The sequence below is a fragment of the Phascolarctos cinereus genome, unplaced genomic scaffold (assembly GCF_003287225.1).
Source record: "Phascolarctos cinereus isolate Bilbo 61053 unplaced genomic scaffold, phaCin_HiC Scaffold_7;HRSCAF=346, whole genome shotgun sequence".
NCBI classification, from domain to species: Eukaryota; Metazoa; Chordata; class Mammalia; order Diprotodontia; family Phascolarctidae; genus Phascolarctos; species Phascolarctos cinereus.
Window position 1 is genome coordinate 150,823,607 of NW_027556180.1, and position 27,313 is coordinate 150,850,919.

At 36.2% G+C, this 27,313-nt stretch overlaps 1 protein-coding gene across 1 annotated transcript in view; it reads right to left on the reverse strand.

Annotated features, from left to right (window-relative positions):
* SLC15A1 (solute carrier family 15 member 1) overlaps positions 1-27,313 on the reverse strand; it is a 66,880-nt gene that overhangs the window by 34,148 nt on the left and 5,419 nt on the right. The window contains exons 2-8 of the mRNA XM_020964062.1: positions 17,970-17,986; positions 17,482-17,563; positions 17,240-17,381; positions 16,446-16,565; positions 13,383-13,482; positions 13,070-13,160; positions 5,720-5,803 (exon numbers count right to left, since the gene is read on the reverse strand). Coding sequence (XP_020819721.1) covers positions 5,720-5,803; positions 13,070-13,160; positions 13,383-13,482; positions 16,446-16,565; positions 17,240-17,381; positions 17,482-17,563; positions 17,970-17,986 — 636 coding nt within the window. The remainder of the gene's footprint in view (positions 1-5,719; positions 5,804-13,069; positions 13,161-13,382; positions 13,483-16,445; positions 16,566-17,239; positions 17,382-17,481; positions 17,564-17,969; positions 17,987-27,313) is intronic.

Below are 27,313 nucleotides of genomic sequence, written 5' to 3' on the forward strand. Positions count from 1 at the left end.
TATAATGCTGATTAAAGAGAAAACAATCAACTTCAGGCAATATATACATAAAGGAAGCAAAAGTTGGCATTATGTAATGGAGTTTGAGTCCTGTACTTGCCTGAGCAAGAATACAAGGGTAACCCACAAAGACATGGCTAGGGATTGTTATGTATTTAAAAGGTATAATCAATTTTACCCTATTATATTTGAATCTTCTAAAGCACCATTCTCTAGTTGCAGTAAAATGGTATTTTGCTTCACGACTTGGATATTAGAAATTCTAAGTCTTCTATACAAAACTACATACAAAACAGAATTACTTTGTAATAATTAATGTCTAATATGATCTAATGAAGGGGCTTTTGCTCTTTAGACTGTTTTAAAAAAAATATTCACTCATTATGTTGAGCTATAGCTCATATAGTTCAACCTTGGATGGTTCTTCCAAATGCTTTCCCACAATGCCTCTCCTATAATTCCTGAACTACATGACTACAGGTTTGTTCAGATTCTGCTCAACATTTAAGGTCCACCCTAAATTCTATGCCCTATTTGAAGACTTTCTTGGATACTTCAGTCCACAGGTATTGATTTTCAGAACTCTTTTTGTAACATCCATTTGTAACATCTATTTAGCTCTGCCTTATGCCATTGGCTGTGCTAATGGTTAACTTTCCAAGTGTTGTAAGCAAATGAATGTTACAAAGATATGTTGAAGGAATTCAGAAGGGGAGATCATCTATCAAGTAAATTAGCCAAGTCAAATACCATTTAATAAGTGCTTATGATGTGTTACGTACTTCACTAAGTGCTGCAGATACAAAGAATGGCAAAAAAAAAGGGTCACATTCTAATAGGTGAAAGACAACACAACAACTATGTGCATACAAAATACATACAGGGAAAATCAGAGATAATTTCAGAGAAAAGGCATTAGCATTGATGGAAAGGCTTATTGTAAAACGTGAAATTTTAGCTGAGACAAAGAGGAAGCCTGGAGTTGGCTGTTAAGAAAGCAGAACGTTGCAGGAATGGCGGATTACTAGGGGAAATGCCTAGAGATGGGAGATGGAGTGGCTTGTTTGAAAAACAACAAGGAGACCAATGTCATTGGATCACAGAGTATGTGTAGAGAAGTAAAGTGTAAGAAAACTGGAAAGACAGGAAACTGTCAAGTTTGGAAGGATTTTAAAAGCTAAAAAGAGAACTTTATAGCTGATCCTGGAGGTAAAAGGAAGATATTGAGTAATTGAGTAACATGGTCAGATTGGAGTTTTAGGGGGATCACTTTGGCAGCAGCAAAGGATGGAATGGGATGGGATGAGACTTGAAGTAGAGGGACCAACTAGAAGGCTATTGCAATAGACAAGGCACAAGGTGAGGAGAGCTTTCACCATGTTGGAGAGAAGAGGACATATGAGAGATGTTCAAAGATATAATTGACAAAACAGACAACAGAATGGATATGAGAGGGTGAAAGCAAGAAAGGAGTTGAAGATGACATCTAGGTTTCAAGCCCGAGTGATGAAGAGTATTGTAGTACCCTCAACAGTAACAGGAAAATTCAGAAGACAGGAGGATTTAGGAATAAAGATGATTTGTTCAGTTTGGAACATATTGAGTTTGAGATGGAAAAAAGGCATTCAGTTGAAATATCAGATGGGCAGTTGGAGATGAGAGGCTGGATGTCTGGAGAGAGGTGAGGGCTAGACAAATAGATCTAAGAATTATCTACATGGAGAAGAGAATAGATTTCATGGGGACTGGCAAGATCATCAAGTAACATAATATAGAATGAGGAGAGGATCCAGAAAAGAGCCCTGGAGAATACTCATAATTTCAGCTCTCTTCATGATCTAGATCATGTAGAGAAAGGTAATCCTTAATTTCCAATGTGCTCACTCATCAGTCTCTACCCCATTGTACCCAATGCTCTGGCAAGACTACACAACCCATCCCAGGACAAAACTCAACTCTATCTTCTTTCTTCCTGCTGGTGAATTGGAAAGCCAAAAACACAGAGGTTTTCTCTGGTTGAAAGAGCAATGTGGGAATCTCTCTGTACTACAACAGAGCTCAACTGAAGAACTGAGGAATGAAGGGAATTAGGATAGGATGACAGGATGTGAGGCTGTGTGGCACAAGAGTTCAGCATCCAGTTGAAGCCAGTATTGTTTCCTTAGATAACACTGAGGTTGAAACTGAGGTTGGCAAAATATAAATTGTCCAGCATGGGAGGAGGCTGAAATGGCTTTGAGATGTAGCCTCCAAGGAAATCCCTATCTAAGGGGAAAGAGTACAAAAGTTAGCAATAGGAAAGTATAAAGGAAAAAAGAATTCTGAAATTACCAAGGATCTCATAAAGAAGACAATTCAGCTAAAGATCTTGAATATAAGCAGGTAAGCCAATAATTAAAGCATTAATAATAAAAGGGAATATGACCGCTAGATGAGATAAATGAGCCCAGATATTTATGAATAAATACTGTAAGATAAAGAACAATGAATCAACACCTGACAAGGGAGAGGACCCTGTGGATTTCCAAGAAAGCATGGAACCATAGCAGGATGTTTTTGAGTGGTTTAAAAGGAAAATAAGAATTATAAAAGCAAAATGTATGGCTTGCACAGCAGAAAAAATTGACAAAATAGAAAAATTTGAATCCACAGTGGCAAGTCTCATCAAGAAACAAAAGTGAGAATAATTGATTGAGAATGCAAAGACACAGAAGTGAAGGACAATATGAAAGAAAAACAAAAAAAAATGTTACAAGAAAAGATGATCTCATTACAAGCAAAACATTTTGATCCTGAAGATAGGATATGTAGAGACAACTTAAAGAATAGAGGTCTCCCAGTAGAATGTGACTTGTGTACATTTAGAAAGAAACTCTAATTTGGAAAAAAAAATTAGAGACAAATGGAGGAAAGTATATAACTAACTCTCATAACTTTAAATATGAGAGAATTAAACGATCCAATAAAATAAAAAAGAGCAATAGATTGGATACGAATATCAAATTCCATGATTGTTGCTTATAAGAAACATTTAAAAACAAAGATATACACAGAATAAAACTATGCATAAGATGACTCTAAAAAACAAGAGTTGTATTCATGTTATCAAAAATTCACAACATAGGCAGGAATAAGGAAGGAAACTATATTTTGCTAAGGGAAATCATAAACAACAAATATCAATATTAAACTTATATGCTTCAAATACCTTAGCATCTAAATTTATAAGAGAAAAATTAACTGAACTGCAAGAAGACATGGTAACACAATAGTTACAGGGAGATTTCACCGTCTCTCTCTGTTTTGAATAAATCTAACAGAATGAGAAATAAAAGGGATAATTTGGATTTGAACAAATTGGTAGAAAGACCAGAGCTAAAAGACTTACATCATCTTCTAAATGTGACTGCTAAAGAAATATATATATTTCTTGACAGCATGTGGAGCTTTTATAAAAACTAACCAGATATTAAGGCATAGAAATAGTGCAAACAAATACGAAAAAATAGAAAGTTAAATACATCTATTACAGACTATATAACACAATCAAACTAGTATTCAGTATAGGGAACATACTCACATACAAATACATACACACAAAACGCAGACCCAAATGGAGACTTAATAATGAAATCCTAAGTAATGAGTGAGTCAAAGGACAAATCATAGAAACAATAATTACGTGAAAGATTTGGCAATAAAATATTATTGGTAACTTTGGAAAAAGTAGCTTCAGTTAAATGATGAGCTGGGAAGTCAAACTGAAAATTATTTGGTAGAGAGTAAGAGGATAGAAGGTGGAGGCACTCATTGTTGAGCTCTTTCTCAAGGAACTTGACTAAGAAAAGGAAGAGATGGAGGCAGCTAGGTGGTACAGTGGATAGAGCACTGGCCCTGGATTCAGGAGGACCTGAGTTCAAATCCAGACTCAGACACATAACACTTACTAGCTGTGTGACCCTGGGCAAGTCACTTAACCCCATTGCCTAGCCCCCCCAAAAAAAAGGAAAAGAAAAAAAAAGGAAGAGATAAAGGACTATAACTAGTTGGGATGGATGGTTCAAGTGAGGTTTTTTAAGGATAGAAGAGACACAAGCATGTTTGTAGGCAATAAATAAGCATCCTGTAGATAAGGAAGATTAGTCAGAGTGTAGAGATGATAAAGGGAGCAATTTTCTGGAAAAGATGAGATGGAATGAGATCACAAGCATATGTAGAAGGGTTTACCTTGGCAAGGAAAAGAACCATTTCTTCCTGTGAGATAATGGGGAAGATAACTGAGTGATGTAAGATGAGGAGGAGGGAAGTGAGAGCTCTCAGGAAATGGCCTCACTTTTCTTTCAGCAAAGTATGAAGCAAGGTTCTCAGCTGAGAGGGTGGGAGGTTGTCATGGGAGGTCTGATGAAGGATGAAAAAATTTGGAGAAGTCTCTGTGGTGTTTGGAATAATAATCAATTAGGGAGGTATAATAAGATAACCTTGCTGTAATGACAGCCCAGGTGAGATTATGTAACATAACTTTCTAGTATATCCAGTCAGCACAGTTTCATGATTTTCTTTAGCTCTGCTCATTAGCATATGAATAAGGGTAGAGGAAGGAAAGGGAATAAGCATTTAGATAGCACCTACTATGTGCTCTCAAGGTATCTCTTAAGAATTTTGGAATTGATTACATGGCATGGGAGACACTGGTACAGGACTTCCCAGCATGGCACGTCCTCTTCAGAGAAGGTTGCTGTGCTCTATGAGCAAAGCAGAATTCAGGTAGTTCAGAAGAAACGTGAGATGCACAAATTTAAAGACTGGATGACTCCAAATGTTCACATGGACTATTTGTGCCTGACCTGTACATTCTGAGCTCATACTGATCTGATCAGCCATAGCCACCGTAACTTGACTCTAACGTAGTGATGTCATTTTGGTTCTCTTTGAGAACAAAGGACAACAACCAATGAACCAACTATGTGTTGGACATTGTACTGAGTGCTTTACAAATATTATCGCATATAGAATAGAAGACAGGCAGAAGATGAAAGGAATAATATAAGGTTGAAGCTTAGCAAAACATGGTTGGTTAAGAGAGCAAGGGACTTGATTATTAAGGAAATCCACCAAGGGGTCAAGAGTAAAGAGAGTGTATAGCTAGTATAGGGATTATGGCCTAAGAAAGAACTAAAGGGTGGAGGTCACAGTGAAGATAAAGTATAGGGTTAGGCATTGCAAAGCAGAGAGAAAGAATGATTGATTATGATCAGATAAAGGAATTTCAGTTTATAAACGTGGAAGTGGAACATTTGTGGGTGATGGCAAAATCAAAAGTATAACCAGATTTAGAGGTAGAGTGGAAGAATAGGTAATAGGAAATAGTAAATTGAGGAACTGGAAAGTTAAGGTGTTTGAGGGAGTAGCAACATGGAGGCTGAAGTCCCCTAGTATTAGAAAAGAAGCTTGGGAGAAGAGAAAGGCCATCAGTCAGTGGCTGAAGTCACTGAAGAAGAAAGCAGGAATCAACCAGCTTGATGTAAAAGACAATATGCTAGGTGCTGGAGAAACAAAGTCAAAACACGAAATCATCCGTACTTACATTCTAGGATGAGAATATAGCCTTTCTACCAGTATTTTCAAAGATTGTAAACACTTAAAAAAAAAAGCTATCCAATTGCTGTGTACGATGGTAGACTCAGTAAGTTTGTTGTATTAGTGAACTGGAGAGACTTACATAGAGCTACAGCCATCAGAGCAGCAGGGACTCCAAATGCCAATGGATAACATGCTTGTTTGCTATGAATGCCACATTCTTGAACTGTAGGAAAGTTAAGTCAAACCATACTTTGTTACAGTAATGAAAAGAAATTTCTTTCACACATATTTTATTTAATAAAATCTAGATTAGCTACCAATTTAAAAATAAAATGCTTATTAAGTACTTACCACATAAAAAGTACCATGACAGATGAAACAAACTTTGAAAATCAACCCTGCCCTCAAGGAGCTTACATTCAACTTAAATACATTTTTTCTTTACTCAACCACCTGGACTTTCCCTTTTACCTCTAACATCCAAAAGCTCCTATTTTAGTAGGCTATGTTATAATGAAGAGAGAAAAAAGGAAAAGGGAAGAGTAATAACCTTGGAGATAGGAAACCTGGTTTCTTATCCAACTTGACCCACCAAGACACCTCTCTAGGCTCGTTTCCTCATAGGAAAAAAAAGTGAGTTGGCATACATGACAGCAACCAGCCCTTAACAAAAAGAATCTATGACTTTCAGTTCTGTAGTATTTTCTCTAGAGAAAAAAGAGAAATAAATTATCATGAAATGTAATCACATAGTAATTCTGCCACATATGTTTTAGATCAATGTTTAACTTTTAATATAAACCTTGATATCATGAAGCTTGTGTTTGAGTCACAAAAAAAGATTCTCTAACAGAATCTCTCCTGGAAATTAAACAAACAAAAATTCAAATGGGTGGTTTGGATCTTTTTTTGCCTACTCAAAAAGAATTTACAAACTTAATAGACATTCACAGAAACATTCGCATCCATTATATTTAGATATATTTGGGACTTCATTGACTTGGGTACCATCTGTTTTTCTTTCCCAGATTTTATTCCCATCATTAACATAACTATAATCTGTGTGTCTATAATTAGTATGGGTATTTATTCTGCATTATTTTATATAAAAGTCTTCTCATAGTCTTTTGAAGTTTTCATGTTTTTCCCACTTACTACAGCACAAGACTATAAGTGATATGTCCAGGGTCACACAGCTAGTGAGTGTCTGAGGCTGGATTTAAACTCAGTTTTTCCTGACAACAGCCCATCTATGCCTTCATCTCCTGTGAGATATTTGATCATGTCATCCCACGGGTGCTCCATAGGATCTTCTCAATGTGCGTTCTAAAGACCTGCTTCTAGACATTTTTACATTTTGTCGGTACCACTGCATCAGTCTAACATCAGATATGTCTTGCTCTTTCTACACAATAAGGGCCATCATTTCTCACCACTCATTTCCTAGTTATTCTTCATTCCATACGTTTTGCTGTATGTGATAATTAGAAACATGTTGCAACCTACTAGCATCCGTCATGCCTCTCAGTTCCTATGCTACTATAGTCTTTGCCAACTGGAATGTCAAGATTTGCAACCCTACAGCATCACTGTGAGAAGATCTGGGTTAACAAAAAGGGCTTTCGTGCTGAGGAGCATCTTGGGATAAAAAATTAGGCTAATATTGTAGAAAAAAATAGAGAAGTATATTGCATATACTTCAAACTATAACATGCTGCTGCATAGCATGTTATACATATGTATATACATATATGAGGACGAGTCAGTTCCGATGGGCAATAAATTGGAACCAGAATCCAGCAGAGGGAAAAAAGACTGGACAACATATGAGACATTGTGAAATGTTTATAATAGATTTGAATACATAATGAATTTTTAAACTACAAATTATAAGATTTCATTATGATGGTATTTTCAATTCAAGTACATTCAACTTTGATGAAATAATAACAAAATTGGGTTCATATCTCATTCTAAACTTTTTTCTTTCCCTTATTTTATTCCCATCATTAACATAGCTATAATCTGTGTCTATAATTAGTATGGATATTGATGCTGCATTATTCTATATAAAAGTCTTTTCATAGTCTTTTGAAGTTTTCATGTTTTTTTCCCACTTACTATAGCTCAAGACTATAAATGACATATCCAGGGTCACACAGCTAGTAAGTGGCTGAGGCTGGATTTAAACTCAGGTCTTCCTGACGCCAGGCCCAGAACTCTCTCCATTGCACCATTTGTCTGAGTTTTGTTTGTCTTGATTTCTCAATGAGTGGGGAGAGATGAGGGAGGAGGGAGAGAATTTGAGGCTGAAAATAAAATAAAACTGAGTTCTTAAAAAATGTCCTACTGCACTAATAATTGTGTGTGTTATAAAACTTTGATATGCATGCAAGAAAATTCAGTAAGTGTAGTGAGCTCTCTGTCTTAAAATGCATTTCTTTAACTACCACCCTCCCCTGGTACAATATGAAAGAACAAGGGATTTGAGTCAGAGGACCTGGGTTCAAATACTGTCTCTGCCACTTTCTTTGTGAGGACTTGTCCTTCTACCTATTTGAGCCTCAATTTTCTTATCTGCAAAATGGAGGGGTTGGAATCAGTGCCCTCCAGCCCTAAACTTATGGACCTATGATCCCTTCTTTGCAGGGAGGACTACAAGTGAGAATATTGCATATGCTGCCACACCGAGTGGATGTGATGGTTGACTTGATTTGGCCCCTCCTCACACACACTTCTTTTCCTCCTTCCTTATAACACATGTCTCACTGAGCAAAAAAGGGAAGGAGGTATATGTAAGAAAATATTTAATAATTTTACATATACATATACCTATTGTATCTAATGGTAGACATCTCTAAGGTGGGAGGAAGGGAGAGAAGAAAAAAATAAATTTACATGATAATTTTGTTGTATACTTGAAAGGAATAGCAAGTTGTGTATAGTACATTTGCAGTTTTGTATGCAATCATTTTTTATTGTACTATGTTATGGAAATGCTTGTTTTATTCTATAAATTAAAAATAAAATAAATTTTAAAAAAGAAAATATATCAATTAACAATTTTGGAAAAAATTTTATATGATAGCTCCAAATAAATACTTCATGTTGGCAAATCATTCTCTTCCCAGTTGAGATAAAAAGTCATCCAAAACTTGATAAATTGACCCCTTTAGGCAATATATGTATGAATGTGTGTGTGTGTGTGTGTGTGTGTGTGTGTGTGTGTGTGTGTATTCAATGGTTCCTTTTCATTATACTGAATTTAAAGTCACAGATCCTTGGTGAACTGATCAATGAAGACAACCCAGTTACAATTTAAGATTTGGTCTTTGAGAATTGTGGGGTAAACCCACAGTTGTCCTCAAGAGCTCCTCCAAACCTTGCTAGGTTGGTCCTCCAACAACAAAGTCATTTTCCGTCTTGGTAGGACCTGCTAGAGCTTGTGCTTAATTCACAGCTTTTGAGATTCCAGGGTCATTTCAATGACACAGGGCAGTGCTCTTAACCTGACGTCTGTGGATAGATTTCTATGATCCATGAACTTAGGGGGACAATTCTTAATTTCAATATAACTTATTTTCCATCATTCTAAGAAAAGAGTCCATAGGCTTCACCAGACAGCCATAGGGATCCATAATACAAAAAAAGGTTAAGAAGCCCCGGATTAGATGGTTCCTAAGGTCTCTGATCCTGGGTCTATGACCTCCACTAGTTCATCCATTGTTTTCTTGAATACTCACAGTGACAAGATGCTTACCACTTCCCCAAGAAGCTTGATCCATTTGGAATGTCTCTGGTGCTTACTCTGAATTTGGCCTCCCCAGAAGAGGCATCCTTTGGTCCTAGGTCTGCCCTCTGGGGCCAGTTCCTAGAATCTTTCCCAAGGTACCCCTCTCCAATCCCTTCAAGAGCCCACGGAGGAGGGAACAGCAAGTAGAAATTGGATCTAGTGGTGAAGTTATAGTCCTTGAACCTCTTTCCTCCAGCGCATCCCACTGAGTCTCTCTGCAGTCGCCAAGGCATCTCTCTAGTAGTTCCACTTCTTTGGCTTCTTGATGCCTGTACTTCCTCCTCTCAGCCAGCAGAAATATTTCTGTAAACGTCTATTTCTCCCTACCCACACCCGTTAACTTATTGTTCACAGCTACATAAACTTGAATTGGAAAAAAAACCCTTTATTTCAGTATAATTGGTTTCCTTTGTAATCCTATGTGTTTTATTCATTTAAAAAAATTATTCTGAGAAGGCAGTCCATTGGCTTCATCAGACTGCCAAAGGGGTCTCTGACACAGAGAAGGTTAAGAACCCCTGCAACAGGGCACTGTAGTAGAATGTTGGGCAGTTATGTGGCACAGTGCCAGTCCTGGAGTCAGGAAGACTCCTCTTCAAAGTCTGGCCTTAGACACTTACTAGCTGGATGACCCTGGGCAAGTCAAAAAACCCTGCTTGCCTCAGTTTCCTCATCTGTAAAAGGAGCTGGAGAAGGAAATGTCAAGCCATTCCAGTATCTTTGTGGAGAAAAACCCAAATGTGGTCATGAAGAGTTAGATATGTCTGAAAAAAACACTAAACTACAAAGTAGAACTTTAATAGAAGCAATTATACTGATTGACTTCCTAATACTGACTCATCTTTGCAGTCAATTTCACAATCCTACTTGATCATTATAATCATTTTGACATGTCGATGTATTTACTGTAGACATTGATCTACATTAGTGATAAGTCTAAAGTTGTCTACCTCATTCTTAACAGACTTGAGGATCATGTATATCATGGCAATATATTCTTTATTAACTAGAATTGACTCGTGAATCCATCAGATTCTAGAGTTTTTGATATATCAGCTTTTTATGAATCTTTAAATTTCTTTTTTTCATTATTAATAGATTTTGGCTTTCTTATTTTGTCAATTTGGATTTGATTTGTTTTTCTAATTATTAATCTCTTATTTAATGCTTAGCTTTTAATAATATATCATCTGATACATAATTATTTAATTATATAACATAAAAGCATAATACAATTTTCTAGATTTCTCCATTGATTGAGATATCTTATTTTGATCATTTGATTCATTTCTTCATTCTAGGTTCAATTCACTACTGGTTTACTAAATTTGTCTTCATAAAAACCAGATCTATTTTTATTAATTTGATAGTTCTCTAATTTTTATGTTTTCTTACTTTTTTAGATGTATTAGTTCTCTATAAATTCAAGCTGGTAGTTTCTTGTTGATATGTCCACTGATATAAATTTGTTTCAATTTCAAATTTTTACATGCTATGTTTATAATATCATTATGCTATTGTTTCTGTAATTTAATAAAAGAATTGGTATAGACATTATTTTCTCCTCTTTGTAAGCCTGTAAATATCTTCTGATCTTATTTTCCTTGTTGACTGTTTCTGAATTGTTATTATTATTATTATTGTTATTATTATTATTGTTATTATTATTATTATTATTATGTTAGTTTAGGATTTGTAATGATGAGTGTGGAGAACTCCCAGTGAGGTAATTGTCTTTTCTAATACAGAACAGCTACAGTTCTTCCATCAACAGTCTTAGAGAGTTACCTAGAGCACTGAGATAAGGAGACTTGTCTGGGGTCACATAGACAATAACACTTTTTAAAATGTGCTTGAATTTTTTTCATTGATGTCCTGCATCCATTTTTGAATGTTTGTTATTTTAAAAATAGTATATATTCCATACATTTTCATTAAGTTCTCTCCAAAAGTAATCCAATTTCTACACCATTCTATCTATACCATAATGTCTGATTTTTGCTTGATTTTTCATCTATCATATCCCATTAATGTTAAAATCTTTCACTATTATTGATTTTCTATTTTTTTTAGAACTCTAGTAATACTTCCTTTATAAATATAATCGCTGTACAATTAGGTACCTATATGCTTGATATTGAAATTCTGTTAATGAAACATTTAAGCATGATATAAAATTCCCTTATCTCAACATTTCCTATTCCTACTAGAGTCTGATATCATGGCTACTCTTGGCTTCCCAAAAGTGGCTAAAGCATTGTAAACTTTAGTTTATCTTCTCATCTTAGAGCAATAAGTACTTGTGCTGTAACATTGCTGCTTGGAAGCAACATTGTTGGATTGTGTTTAACATCCTTAAATATCTTTTCTTCTGAACAGGACAATTCAATTTATTTATATTAAATTTTATTATAATAATTAAGCTCTATTTATCTTCTATCATATTTTGATAAAATTGTTTCATCAGAAGACAATAGATATTTCCATTTTATTAGTATTAACTCTATACATACAACTCAACATAGTGCTATTTTAGACTATTAACTATAGATTTCATTTGAAATCTAGGTTTTCCAGTCCTCTCTTCTTTTCTCTCAACATACTTCCACCTCTGCTTGATTTGGGAGTATTATTTAGTATCTACCCACCTAATCTTTGTCCTATTCTATTTTTCCGACCTTCTCAATGTGTTGATCTGTTTCGCTAATTTTAAAAATCTTTTTCCTTTCATTTTTTCCTTAAAAATATTATTTCTTCTACAGATGGCTATTTGGGAGGAGGAGGGATATGGGGAGAAATTTAGGTGATGTAAAAATAAAAAAATTAACATAATTTTATTTATAAAAAAAGAACACAGTTTTGCTGAGGAGCTGGTTTGGAAATTAACTATCAGAATATCTTATTCCTACTATTGCTTTTCCTGTAATCTTTTTTGATAGAAAAATTTTGTTGGCTGAATGACTAATTTTTAATGTGACATCTTTCTACTTAGCTATTATGAAATCAACCTTGTACTCTTAAAGCATGACAATATTCAAATGAACTGCATTGGAAGTTTACTCCTATTGGTATCCTGTGAATTCTGTTGATTTTCAAATTGTCTTTTCATTTTTTTTTCTAAGAAATACTTATGCTATTTTCTGAATGGTCATTTTCTTTTCTTTAGTTTTCAAGAAACAACTTCTGGTTCATATGGTGTATGGGGAGCAGGGAGATAGGAATGTCAACTAGTCTCCTTTGCTTTAAATAAGTTGCATTGTGGATTAAAAACTAATGAATAAAAATTTCTCATAGGTTTCTTTGAGATTTGGGACATAACTAGTAAAAGACTAGAATGTAGAGATAAAGTTGAGTAGAAACTGAGTCCAGATTTCTCTTCCTAACCTGAGCTACAAGAAAGGGGAAAACACTTTCTATTCCTGTATGGTAAATAGCAAGGGGAAAAGGAAAAGTTCCTAGGACCAGAGTTAGCATTGAAAAGAACTTCTGAAGTCATCTAATCAAGTCCCTTCATTGTATAGTTGGGGAAACTGAGGACAATAAAGATGAAGAGACTTGGCCTAAATTGACATATTGTCAGTTAGTCGAGTTGGCATTCAAATTCCAGCTCTGACTCCCAATCCAATGTGCAGTAATGTGATTTTGCCATCCGAGAAAGAAGAGAAAGTAGGAACCCTATGGGTCAAGATATTTTACCTCTGAGTATGGGAGTTATGATTGTAGAAATCAGACTTCCAGCATTGATGGCCAGATAAAAGATGGAAAAAAATCTGTTTCTTTGTTTTTCCTGTATGGAAAGGGACATTTTTAAAAAGTGAGCACAAATCAATAGGAACTGTTAAGGACAAAAACCAACTAGTTATCTGACATTAGCTCATCTTCTATCACTGTATGCATTACTCCAAGAATACTTAAAAAAAAAAACCAAGTGGCTGATGAACTTATATCAATGGCATTTTATTCCTAGATATATTGATCCAATTATCCCTCTTCAACAAAGAGCACATACCTGATTTTCTTCAAACTGATCTCCACCAAATGCCGAAACGCAAGGTTTTATTCCACCAGTACCAAAAGCAATCAGGACAAGACCCACCATAGACAAAGTTCTAGGGAAAGGAATTAACTTTTAAAAACATCCATTACACAAAGGCAGAGGGCCTCTTCTCTGTTCTTAACAATCTTCCCTTTCTGTAATATGTGATATGGTGACACAGAGCAGGCTCAAATATTTATTGAGGAAAGTAAGTGAAATTCTGATTCCTACAAATTTTATCGACAATATCTTAGTGGCATACAATAAATTTTCTCTCCTCCCAGTAAACAGCATATCTAGAAAATGACATAATCATATTGTATCTAATGCCTTTGAATGGTTCCACAAAAATGTGACTAAGTAAGGCAACGTTATAAGGGACAGTTAAATTCCATAGCAACAATCTATATCTGGAAGGGGCATACTTGAGTAGCTAAAGCTTGAACAAAATCAGCTTAAAATCAGCCTTTAGAGACCTATTAGGATTAACAGTACTGAGTGGTAGATGGGTCTGTTTGGCTATGCTAGCAGATGCAAAACATTGAGATCTGTATAAAGTTACCAGAGGAACACCTGAGGTTTACAGGTAGCATGCTGGAGTGCTAAGAGATGGTTGATTCAATGACAGGAGACAAATTTTCAACTAACTTTTTTGAAGTAGGATGGGAAGAGGGACTTACTTTTTCCACTAGTGATTACCAGATCTTCACAAGTAGAGATTACAACTCAAATGAGTTTAGATTGACTTCTTAGGAGGAAAATCTACTAACCTCTTCTAGGGGTCCCACAAGGGTTAGTCCCACAAATTGGACTCACACATTAGTCTAACTAGTTAGTCTAACAAGTTCCAAAGCTGGAACTTAGGGATTAGGAAGTCAAATATCCCCGACACCCCTTAAATAAGAGGTTTTAGATACCAAGTAAACCAATGGGACAGTGACCTAAAATTATGGAACACAGCTTAAGGGCTTTTTAAATACATACATACATATATATATACACACACACACACACACATATACATATATACACACACACACACACACACACACACACACATACACATATATGGCTTTTCTCTTTGTTTTCTTGACCACATCCAAGTAGCCACATCTTAACAACTAGGTAGCATAAGGAATAGAGTGCTGAACTTTGAGTCAGGAAACCTGAGTTTGAATCCTGCCTTAGATATTTATTAGCTGTGTTACTCTGGGAAAGTCAATTAACTCTATCTCTGGGGATAATGGCGCCTAGTTCACCAGGTTGTTGTGAAGATCAAATGAGGTAACATTTGTAAACCTTAAAATGCTACATAAATGCTAGCTAGTATTAATATTATTACTACTGACAAAGGAAGAGTCCTTAAATACGGACAGTTTATGTAAAGTAACTGACGCTGTTATAAAACTTAAGTCCTCACATAAAGATATGAAACTGAATAGGCTGAGATAGTCCTGTGGATTAGTTAAAGACCCTCGGGAGGGGAAATCCCAACAGTAGGGTAGAGTACAGAATAGCAATCACATTGTCACAAAATGACACCGGTTAGGGCAGTTATTTTGAGGTCCAGATGTAATTTCACGAGGGTAGGGATTCTCAGTGTAAAGATTCCTTCTGCTGATACCAACTGACATTTCATCTGCTACTTACTGTCTTAGAGTTCCTTAAAACCCTAACAGGTTAAATAACTTATCTTAAGTCCAGAGTTGGCAAAGACTAAATACTCCACATTCTGGTTTTTTTTTAAGCCTTTTTTTTAATGAAAAGAATTTTTTTTGTTTTGTTTTTACTGGAATCTGAAACAAGTGAATACCAACAAACCAGCAAGTCTTAGCCAGGAAGAGAAAGGTAGGCTAAATTATTAGTTTTATGTTAAGGACGTTCATCAAACATCTTGTAAACTTCAGAAAAACCGGTAGGAAAGCTAGAGGATATTGCTTAAAAGCAAAAATTCTTTAAAACTTTTGTTTTTCTTGCTTACCTGGCTATAGAGGCTTTTAAATGTTATATTTCCTTCCTGGAAGGAATGTTAAATATTACTACTATAAGCAAAAAAAAAAATCTATTATTTGAATGTCCACAGTTCTCTATGGAAAGTAAATTACTGCAAGGGATCCAATTTTTTAAGGAACAATTTTTCCCAGCTTGGCTTGTCCAGCCTGCAAAGGATATATTAGTTCTCAGCTTCACTTTCTATATACTTATGGAAACATGATAGTATACAACCAAGGACACTCTTAGGTCTTGGTTATTAGGCCACACCTCACTGAAGAGAAAATGAATTCAGTCTAGAAAAAGTTAACATTTGACTTAAATACTGAAGTCAGCAAAAAGGTGACATCTAAGCCTTGAGAAAGTGCCTTGTGTTTGCTAAGCTGCTTGCCACTGGGAAACTTTCAATTGCCTCAAGGAGAATCTGATCCCAATACAAATTGCTTTTTTATGAGTGAGACATGGAGGTAGATGGAACATCAGACCCAGAGGACAGAAAATACCATTTGACATGAAAACGATGATACACTCAACACTCAACTTGTGATTAAGAAGTACTACTAATTATACTAGAAAAATATAACCCTCATTAGTAGATTGATACGTATAGGAAGAGTCATACTACATCTACGAAATGTTAATATCATGCAGCTGCTTCAAAACCGAAGTGGTGTGTTGATGTAAAGTGATAGTTGAATTGTCATATGAGGCAGACAATTAGGAATGTTGAGCCAATGATCACATGTAAGCCGTGGAATCCTGTGGCTATGAAGAAGGTAGAACCATAGATTCCATCTGAGATAGTGAATGAGGATTCGTAATATTCTAGGGTTTGTAGTATGGTAAAGTATAGGCCTAAAAGACTTGTAATTAGTAGTGCTTGGATTGTTTGGTTGCGGTGGCCTTCTATTAAGCTATGGTGGGCTCTTTTATTTCTATAAGTTAACTGTGGAAGAACAGGCACAATTTTTAGGGGCAAGAGAGAATGAAGTTAAACAGATAAAGCTGAAAAAAAAATACATAAGAGAATAAGTTTCAACTTACATATGTAAAGCAATGGTATCAGGGCTTCCATCATGGTTAGCATCCGAGAGGTCATTAATGGAACTTATGGCAGTGACTACTTGCCCCAAAGTATAAACAATGGACAATGAGATGATTGTTCTTTAAAACAAAGAAAAAGTTGAGATAAGAAGATCTATCTATACTTGTAACTTTTCCCCATGCCAAAAAAGATTCTCTATTCCACAAATATCAATTACTCATTATACAATATTCAGGACAATTTGTATTAAGTTACTTTGAGGTCTTTTATAACTATCTGCCTCATATAATGACAAGTATAATGGGAAATGCCTGTTGAATTGAACAGAGCAGTAGCAAAGCATAATTTTTCTTTTAATGTGATTAATATCAGACATTCCAGCCTCTGCATCTTTGCTCAAGCCATTCTTCCATCTAAGAATGCCTTCCTACACTTCCTTCATTTCCAGCTCAAGTCCTCCCCACTTTCTTTGACCACCTATAGCATAGTCTCATTGAATAAAAGTTAGTACATTCTATTTTTGTGTGTATCCATGTTTCCAACTCCAGTGAAATTACAAGGCCTATGAGGAAAGGTGTCCCATGTATCCATCCTTACCTGAACTTCAGGATGGTGCCCTACACATAGCATGTTGTTCCATTACTTGAAGAATGTTAAAGCTTAACTCTATACACATTAAAGAAAAACACATACACTTTGCTTAGTCCATAATTTACAGATTCTAAAAAAGGATACTATCCAAATTGATAAAAGTAGATTATCTCCTTAAATAAAAAAAATAGAAACTACTCACTTGAACTTTCCCAGCCATGAGTCAGCAATGAGAGCTCCAAGGATTGGTGTTAGGTAGCATAGAGCAACAAATGTGTGATAGATGGCAGTAGATAGGTCATCATTCCATCCAAGGAAACGTTGGAAATACAGAACTAGAATTGCTGTATGTGGAAGGGGCAGGGAGTGTAAAGAGGAGATGTTAAAATATCCAAGACAATCATTTGTTGAAGCTAATGAAAGGGTGGGAATTCAAATGGTTACCTCTCATTCCATAGTAGGAAAATCTTTCACAGAATTCATTGACGATGATGAAAAAGATGCTTACAGGATAACCAAGGAAACTCTGAAGAAGAAGGGGAGAAAATATTCTAGTTACACTGAAGTGTACATCGTGGACTCAGGAATTTATTTCACATTAGTATTCTCAGAGACAAGAAAAGAGACAGCTATATTTAGTTACTTATTCAAAGTTATGCAACAATTCAGTTTGAAAGTTCATAATTCTTTGTCTTAAATCACTTCACAACTACTATGAGCTGGTCTAGGAAAACAGCTTTGCAGGCATTTATGAATGAAACATTTTATATAAATTAACTAGTCAGTATAATCTCTTCATAATTAAAAAGGCTTAGGTATTGAAGACTACTTGATAATTATCAATGAAAATTTAAGAATGTAACAGAATTGTTCACACATATGGAAGTCTTAAAAAGGAAGACATTTAGGAATAACTGAAATTATATACTCACTGGTGATTTGGTGGTCCCTAAAAAGGAAGAAAAAAATTCAGTTAAGAGCAGAAAGTCAAATAAAATATTTCTAAATATTTTATATATTAATCTCATAAATACTGAAACTTGAATTCGAATATATTGGTTAGTGACTGGGTAATTCAGGCTACTGTGAATACGAAGTGTATGATCTTTCAGATATAACTCTTTCCAGAACACCATAAACAATTGTGCTATACTTTTGCCTTAATGCATTTTAGATTTATTTTCCAGATGAAAAACAGAAATGAAAATCTTTGATTTATGTCACTGAGTAGAAAACCTTCCTAGTTACAAGGAGATTAGCAAAAGAAAAACTCAGAACTCAACCATGCTTGCCCCACCTACACACATGCAAATCAAATTGTGAAATATCTCAGTTTCCATTTTTTCTTCTTGAAAAAGGAAGAGCATATTATACCTGTGACATGGTTGTGTTTACCTTAAAAAGACCAAAGTGACATTCTAACTTGGTGACCCATGATTTACTTAGTGAAGACAAAAGTGAATGATTCCCAGATATCTGCAGAGTTACACTCTTTACCCCATAATCCTTTTTGTAGATTTATAGAGACTAATTATGCTCTGGTTTAATTGGGATAATGAGAGGCTTGATGGCAAACTTACCTGTTAGATTATCTGGAAGAGAACTGAACTGGAAGAGAGTGCTCTGGCTACCAAAGCAGGGATGGGGAGGGAGAAAGGGCAAATGACTCCTAGCTACTTTAGAACAAAGTCATAACATCATACCAGTCACTTTTATATTTAAATTAAGTACTAGATAGCTCAGTGGATAGAGAGATGGGCCTAAAATAAAGAAGACAAGTCAAAATCTAGCCTCAAATACTGGCTATATGACCCTGGGCAAGTCACTTGACCTCTCTCTCTGTTTCTTCAACTGTAAAATGGGGAAGAATAATAATAGCATCTACTTCACAAGGCTGTTCTGAGGATCAAAAAAACCCCACCCCGATATCTCTAAAAAGTAATTAGCACAGTGCCTGATACACAGTAGGTGCTATATAGATGCTATATAGACTTTTTTTTTCCTCTCCCTGTCCCCTTCATGTGAAGGCTGGAGAGATTGGGGGCTCAATTTATGGCTATTGTAATAGTCAAGGCAAGTGGTATAAGATCTAAACTAGAATGGGGTGTGTGTGTGTGTGTGTGTGTGTGTGTGTGTGTGTGTGTAACACTGAGAGAAGAGTGTGGATACATAAAACATAGCAATGGTAGAATTGCCAGGACTTGGCAATTGATTGGATGGGAGTGGAGAAATGGAAGATCCAGGACTGAGGCTGTAACCCTGGGTAACTGGGAAGATCGTGGCACCATTGCTTCATGACAGATTGAGAGGAAGAAGGTTCAGGGAGAGGAAAGAAAAGGAGTTTTTGTTTCGGATGTGTTTGATCTGAGTTGCTACCAATGACTACAGAAGGCATGTCTAGTAAGAGGTTGGAGATACGGGACAAGAGTTCATGAGAAGTTTGGACTGGAGATATAACTTGGGGAGTTGTCTGCACAGAAATGATATGGAAACAGATGGGTTCAATAAAGCAGTCCAAGATACAGCCTTAAGTAATATTCCATACTCAGGAAACAAGAGATAAAGAGGCCAGGGAGACTGACAAATTGCTGTGAGAAAGGAACACAGTCAGAAGAGAAGTGTCAGAGAAGTCAAGGGAAGAGAAATTAACCAGAAGGAAGGGATTTTTGGTATGGAAATCTGCAGAAAGGTTGTGGTACATGAAGAAAGAGAAAACGCCATTGAATTTCACAATAAAGAGATGGGTGATTTTCTTTAAGGGAGTAGTTTCAATAGAGAGAAGGGGTCTTACTACAGTTTTCATACATGATTAGACCTATGACCTCATTGAGATGGGTATGTATTAACCAGTCATCATAACTAATACTAAAGAAAGTCAAGTTACTAAACATATCCATGTTTTATCATGAAAAGAACCCTGAATTTGGCATCTGGAGGTCTTGGGTATTAATAGCTATATTATTTTGGCTAAGGCACTGATAAGATTTGGATAACCTGAGCATTGGGTTCTTTGTATATAAAAATGAGAATATTGGAATAGTTCATCCTCTTCCTGCTCTAAAATATAAGAAACTTCAAGTTAAATCTGAGATTGAATACTTGACCTCTGGCATTGAAGGGAAGCTCCACCTTTAAGCAGTCACCTTTATAGCCTTCCTGAAGGGGAACATTCTTTATTACAAGAGAAATCAGAGATTATTGGACTCCAAGTCTAAGAGGGCCTCAAGCTATCTATCGCCTTTAATTATGATCAGCATTTCTTATCTTATTATAGTACAGGTAAACAGATTTATCAGGTACAGAAAGCTCAAGTGCAAAGACAACGATGTGTACTTTGATATTTAAGTTTTTATGCTTATGAGATTTTAAGCTGATGTGCTGGGTCATATGTTTGCTTTCTTTGGTACCGTGGTTTGTTCATAGTTTACAAACTTAAATTTAACTTTCTCTTCAGGAAGGTGATACAAATACACTGACAGAAAGGCACACACTCAGGGAAAAAAAAAATCTTGCCTATATAATTGGCCAATGAGTTGGACCCAGAATTTATAAGTAAGGCTGGATTTATCACCTAGCAAGTTGCTCAGTATTTTCAGCAATCCAAAACTATTCATTGCTGTGAGAGCTAACCGCCAATAGACCATTTTATCCAATCAATGCTCCATGGTGGCAAGTCATAAAATATCACAACCTGAGGTGTCTAAAATGCAAGTATCCCAAAGGTGTTGAAAAGACATAATGAGCGTGAGGGATAGGGCAGTATCACTTGAATAACAAGATATCAAAAAGAGGGGGATCTGAGAAACAGAAAACAGATGTATAGTTCAAGGGCTATGTTTGTGGCTTTGAAAATACTTTAGACAACCATGCTATACACATTCAGGTTAAGTTTTCCAGAAAGAAAAGCTTTTGGGAAGCTGCTTTTTTTTTTAATTGAAGTAATAGTAGGGTCAGTTTAGATATCTCCTACACAAATCAGCCTAACATAAAATGTTTTCTTCTTGAAAAAGAAACATAAAACAATATGTGATTTAACACGAAGTACTTGAAATAGCAATGGTAAACTACAGTTCTTAGGTTAGTTTGACCTAACACAAGGCATAAGGGAAATGTGGTGTTGTCCCAAAGGTAGGTGGGGCGAGTGATTCTTGAGAGCATCAGGTGAACTTAGAATGGTGTTCTCCACTGGCATTTTGAGATAGAAAGTAGTAATAGGAAGGTACTGCATTCCTAGGAGTTAGTAGTGAGACTGATTTTTAGCAATTGTCTTGGGAATATTAAAATTATTATCTTTTACCAGTGCACAGATAGGTTCTGGTAGCATAGCAACACAAAGGTGAAATTGTATGGAAATGTATCAGCCTCAGATTGGAGCTTTCATTCGCTTTGATTTTTTATAGAGATCTGAAACAACTGGTTTGCTGCACCCATGATGCCTTTGCCATTTTGAAAAGTCACTACCAACAGGAAGCATCAGGGGAAGCAGGACTTCCCCACGCCCTGCTTTTCAGGCTCAATGGTAGGTGGTCAATGTTTAATTTGCCTTCAGTATTCCTTCTTTCTCTTTTCCCCTTACTCCTTCTTCAATGTAGAGTCTATCAAAATGAAAGGTGTTAAGAATCTTGGCATGGCTCTTTCCAAGAACAGTTAATCTCCTTTTGTAGGTTAGCTGCTAAGTGTAACATTCTGAAGTTAGTAGGTGAGGAATCTCATTGAAAAAGGAAGTTTCAAGTATCCAGAGTGTGTGGGCATATGAAACAGTTGAATCTTATATTATGACTGAAAAGTCCTGAGAAATCTAGTCAATCCCAACATTCTACAGAGGAGACAACTGAAATCCAGGGAGATGAAGGATTATCATGAATATATTTATCTGTTTATGTATTGTATTTCCCTAGTACAATGTGAGGTCCTTGAGGGTAGGAACTTTTGTCTCTATATATGCCAACAGTAAACAGTAGGCACTTAATAATTTTGCACAGCCATAGTATTTTATGCACCCCCATCTTGGTATGACTTTAGGTAAGACTTTTTTTTTTAGGTAAGGTTTTTATCTTTAAGCTCTCTTTGCTTACTATGCAGTCTATGCATTTCCTCCTTACCTGTACCTTATAAAACCTATCTCTTCTTTCAAGGTGCAGTTCAAGCACTACTTCCTGATGACTGCACCTCTTGCCAATTGCTAGTGCCCTTCCTCCCTAACTACCTTCCTAACTGCTATTATCTCAATGCTTATACATGTCTTCATTCCCCCATTAGCATGCATACTCCTTGAAGGGGGTAGAAACAGCTTCTTTGTGTTTGTATCTCCTACCCCTTGCAGGGTGCATGGCACATAATAGTTGCTGTAAGTGAAACATGAAATGCCTCTGTATTATGAATACTCGTAGGGACAGGTTTGAACCTATGAAAGTATCTATAAAGGGAACTGCCAGATGAGGAAATTCTTTCTACTAGAGCATGTCAACACCTTCTGTGAAACTGTTGGTCTTAGAGAGTTACTTAGAGCAGTGAGAGGTTACGTGACTTGCCTAGGCATATGTGCCAGGAGCCATACTTCAGGTCTTTCTGGCAATGTCTATTGACTATGCCTTGCTGCCTTTTATTTTAAAACCAATAGTGAAAAAAGGAAAAGGACCTATATGTACAAAAACATTCATAGCAGCTCTTTTGGGTTAGCAAGAATTAGAAATTGAGAGGATGCTTATCAATTGGGAAATGGCTAAACCAGTTAGTCATGACATGGTTGTGATGGAACATTATTGTTGCTAAGTCATTTTAGTCCTGTCCAAGTCTCTGTGACCCCATTTGGGGTTTTCTTGGCAAAGACATTAGAGTAGTTTGCCATTTTCTTCTCCAGAACATTATACTGATGAAGAAATGAGGAAACCAGAGTTAAGTGGAGTGAAATGAGCAGAACGAGGAGAATATTGTACACAGCGACAGCAATATTGTACAGTGGATCAACCGTGAATGACTTAGCTATTCTCAGAAATACAATGAGCCATGACAATTATGAAGGAGTTACGATGAAAAATGGTACCCACCTCCAGAAAAAGAACAGATGGCATCTGAATGCAGATTGAAGCATACTTTTTAAATTTTATTATCCTTTTTTGTCTGCATTTTTTTGCAACATGGCTAATATTAAAATGTTTTACATGATTGCACATGTGTAATCTATATCAAATTGCTTGCTTTCTCAAGGAGGGGAAAAGAGAAGGATGAAGGGAGAGAATTTGGAACTCAAAATTTTAAAAAATGAATGTTAAAATTTTTGTTCACATGTAATTGAGAAAAAATAAAATAAAAATTAATGTAATTCTCACAAAAAACCCCGCAATAGTGCTAACAAGACATAAACAATTAGTTTTGAAGCAGAACTTTCATTTTCCTTGACTATTTTTTTTAAAAGGAAAAAAACAATCACGAGCAGTGAAATGAATGGTCGGTTGTACAGAACAGCATGAATAACGCCTAAAGTAGATAATTCAGAGTGGCTAGCTATTAAAAGGGTGACCTCTCAGGGACACTTTGTAAGTTACAGTAAAAAGCCTTTAACAATAGCCTAGGAAGGGGGCAGCTAGGTGGCGCAGTGGATAGAGCACCGGCCCTGGATTCAGGAGGACCTGAGTTCAAATTCGGCCTCAGACACTTAACACTTACTAGCTGACCCTGGGCAAGTCACTTAACCCCATTGCCTAACCAAAAAACAGAAACAAAAAAAAAATAGCCTAGGACTGGGGTATTCTGGGTAATTGTTCCTTCTGATTATTACTTATTAGTCCTGACCAAATCATAGACACCAAAAACTAGTTATTGTTGCTTCCTTAAGCAGCCTATTCTACTGCTAGAGACGGACCTGACCTATGAATTCATAAGCATAGGGAACTCCCAAGGGAGGAAATTCCTTCTATAAAAGCAGGTCAGTCACCTGTCACAAAGACTAAGAAATTTATCAAAAGGATGGAGATTGACATGCTTTAGTGGCCTGGGAATTTGTGTGATTTAAACCCTGCTGAAAACCTATGAGCTATAATCGAGACTAGAATTGAAAAACAAGGGGCAGCTAGGTGGTGCAGTGGATAGAGCACTGGCCCTGGAGTCAGGAGGACCTGAGTTCAAATTTGGCCTCAGACACATAACACTCACTAGCTGTGTGACTCTGGGCAAGTCACTTAATCCCAATTGCCTCACAAAAAAAAAAAAAAGAACTTGAAAACGAGTTTGTCAAAAGGATGCTTTATGTACAACGTAATAAAAGTATGGTTTCATGATGACTTTAAAAATGTATGAACTCAACATCAAATCACATAAAACAAGTGACTGAAGCAAAAACAGGGTATGCTTCATATTTAATGTTTTTAGAGCTTGTAAGTCAATAGATTAATTATTTTACTTTGCTCAAATAATTGCACACCACTGTTTGACTGCAAAGTGGGTGGTGTTGGCATTCACTAGGAATGCAGACTTGCTGTTGTCTTAAGGCCTAATAGCAAAAGGTTTCATACACAGATAACTATGATACAAATTAAAACATAGATACATATGTTTTATATGTGGGGGAGGGGGTCCCTATGTAATTGTGAAGTGGTTAATTTTGTAGTTCATTAAAGACCCACCTCTCCATCTCTTTTTGTATGAACTACGTAACCACACTTTTCTCCACACTGTGCTTGTGTCATCAGATGTTTTTAACCTAAGTTCAGTTCCCTGCACATACACTTGTTTGACTTCATCTTCTTCATCAGATTGTTCTTACCTAGCCAATCTTTGGGGGGTCCAATTCTGTCATCCAATATGGTGGATGTTTTGGTTTGTCATCCACAAATCTGATAAAGGGGGCCATATAATCATTGATCAAAATATTGAAAAGCACTAAGAACAGATCTGTGACATTATTACAGGCCTTTCTATGTCAAGGTGATATAGACTAATTAGTAATAATAAACATAATAATATATATAACACTTTAAAGTTTGCAGAGTGCTTTGCACATGTTATCTTAATCCACTCATAACTTCTAGGTCCAATTGTTCAAACAGTTTTGATTCAAGAAGTCATAGCAAAAAAGTCACAGCTGTCCATCAAAAGATGGACAGAAGATATAAAAAAATTTAATATAATACATTGGAAAGAATGCTCGATTTAGAATTAAAAGACTTGAGTTCAAATCCTGATTCTATTATTTACTGTGTGATTATAGATTAGCCTTTATAAGTCTTCAGCGGTTCATCTTTGATACAGAGTGGACTAGATTATATAGAAGGTCTGCTACAACTCTAAATACCAGTTTATGATACCTTGAGCTTAAAAACCCTGCCAAAATCTCAGTACAATTTATATAGCATTTCCATTTAATACCTCTGCCAAAGAGAAATAAAATTGGTCTCTTTTGACTTGTCCACAAACATGACATTATGTTATCATTGCTTTCCTTTCTGAGTGCTCATAAACCAATTCCTTGCAATATTCTAAAATGTGAAACCAAGTAAAGCTCATTATAGTTCAAAGAATTCTACAAACCCCTTCCCATTTAGAGAGAGAGAGAGACAGACAGACAGACCTTAGATTCCTTAGTCCTGTGGCAACTCTCCCATTTTCCTTTTTTTTTTTCTGTGCTGAAACATTGGCATGGCCATCATTTCCAAATTATTTTGCTTATTGTTGTTTTTGTAATCAAATCTCCTAACGTGACTTCATGAAAGGCAGGTAAGTACTCTCACTAAGTCACCTCCCTTATCACAGATTTTATCTTACTATTCACTAATTTAAATTTTATGTCAGCCTAAAGATCTTTGTCTTTATTAGACAATACAGAAACAAAATAGAGTAGTTCTATCTCGTACTTTAAACTTTCCAAGCAATAGACCTATCCTTTGTTTTATTTTCTTAATCATCCTTACTCTTTCCCACCTCCCCACACCCCACAATGTCCATAGCTAGTAATGGCTAGGGTTTTTTGCCTTTTGCCTTTGAAATACCTTTGGGCCGGAAGAATAATAGTTCACATTTGTATAGCATTTTCAGCTACTTTAATCTCACCTTCTAAGCTAAACAGTGTAAGTAACAAGGAAACTGAGGCTTGAAGTGACTTTCTCTAGGTTACACTACTACTAAGACTTTTTCCACTTTAGCCCAACCTTTACTCAGCTATCAAAGTTAACTTCTTAAGTGCAGGTCTAACTATATCTCCTCTCTATTCCATAAACTACAGCAGCTCCTTCTTGCCTCCAGGATCAAATATAAAATCCTGTTTGGCTCTGAAAGCCCTTTATAACCTGTTCTCTTCCTATTTTTCCAGTGTTCTTACATCTTTCTCTCCTTCACTTACTCTATCACACAGCAACTCTGTCCTCTCTACTGTTCGTAACCCTCCTCCCAACTCCAGGTACTTTCACTGGCTTTCATACTTAGTATTTTCCCCCTTCTCATCTTTACTTCCTGGCCTCCTTGACTTCCTTCCAATCTCAGCTAAAGCCCTGCCTTTTCCAAGAAGTCTTTCCCTGACCAGTGCCTTTTCTCAGAGATAACTCTTAACTTGGTGCCTTTCCTCTGAGATTAACTCCAGTTTATCATAAGTCTATGTGTATATGTACACACACATATATCCCCTAATACACTGAGAGCTCCTTGAGATCAAGGACTGTTTTTGCCTTTCTTTATATGCCTAGTGTGTCACAGAGTGCCCGGCACATAGTAGGTACATAATAAATCCTTGTTGACTTGATATGGTACAGATTCAAATCCACATTTTGATATAAGTGAGAGGAAGTGGATGCACCGAGTGTAGATAGCTTTTTCAATGAGTTTTGCCAAGAAGGGGAAGAGAGGTAAAATAGCTAGCAGGGATGGTAGGATCAAATGAGAATTTGTTTGGTTTTTTTTAAGGATGAGGGAGACATGGGCATATTTGTAGGCAGCAGGGAATGTAGCAGCCTGTAGAAAGGAAGATCAAAGATTAGTAAGAAAGTAAAGATGACAGAGGAGTCAATCTGCTGGAGAAAACAAATGAGATAGGATCAGAGGTCCATGTAGAGGGGCCCATAGGCTTCAGTAGACTGCTCAAGGGATCCATAACACAAAAAAAGATAACAACTGCGGTCTAGAGAGTAAGAAAATTGTAAGCATAGCTAGGTGGTACAATGGGCAGAGTGCTGGGCCTGGAGTCAGGAAGTCTCATCTTCTGGAGTTCAACTCTGGCCTCAAACACTTACTAGCTGTGTGACCTCACACCTTAACCCTGTTTGCCTCAGTTTCCTCATTTGTAAAATGA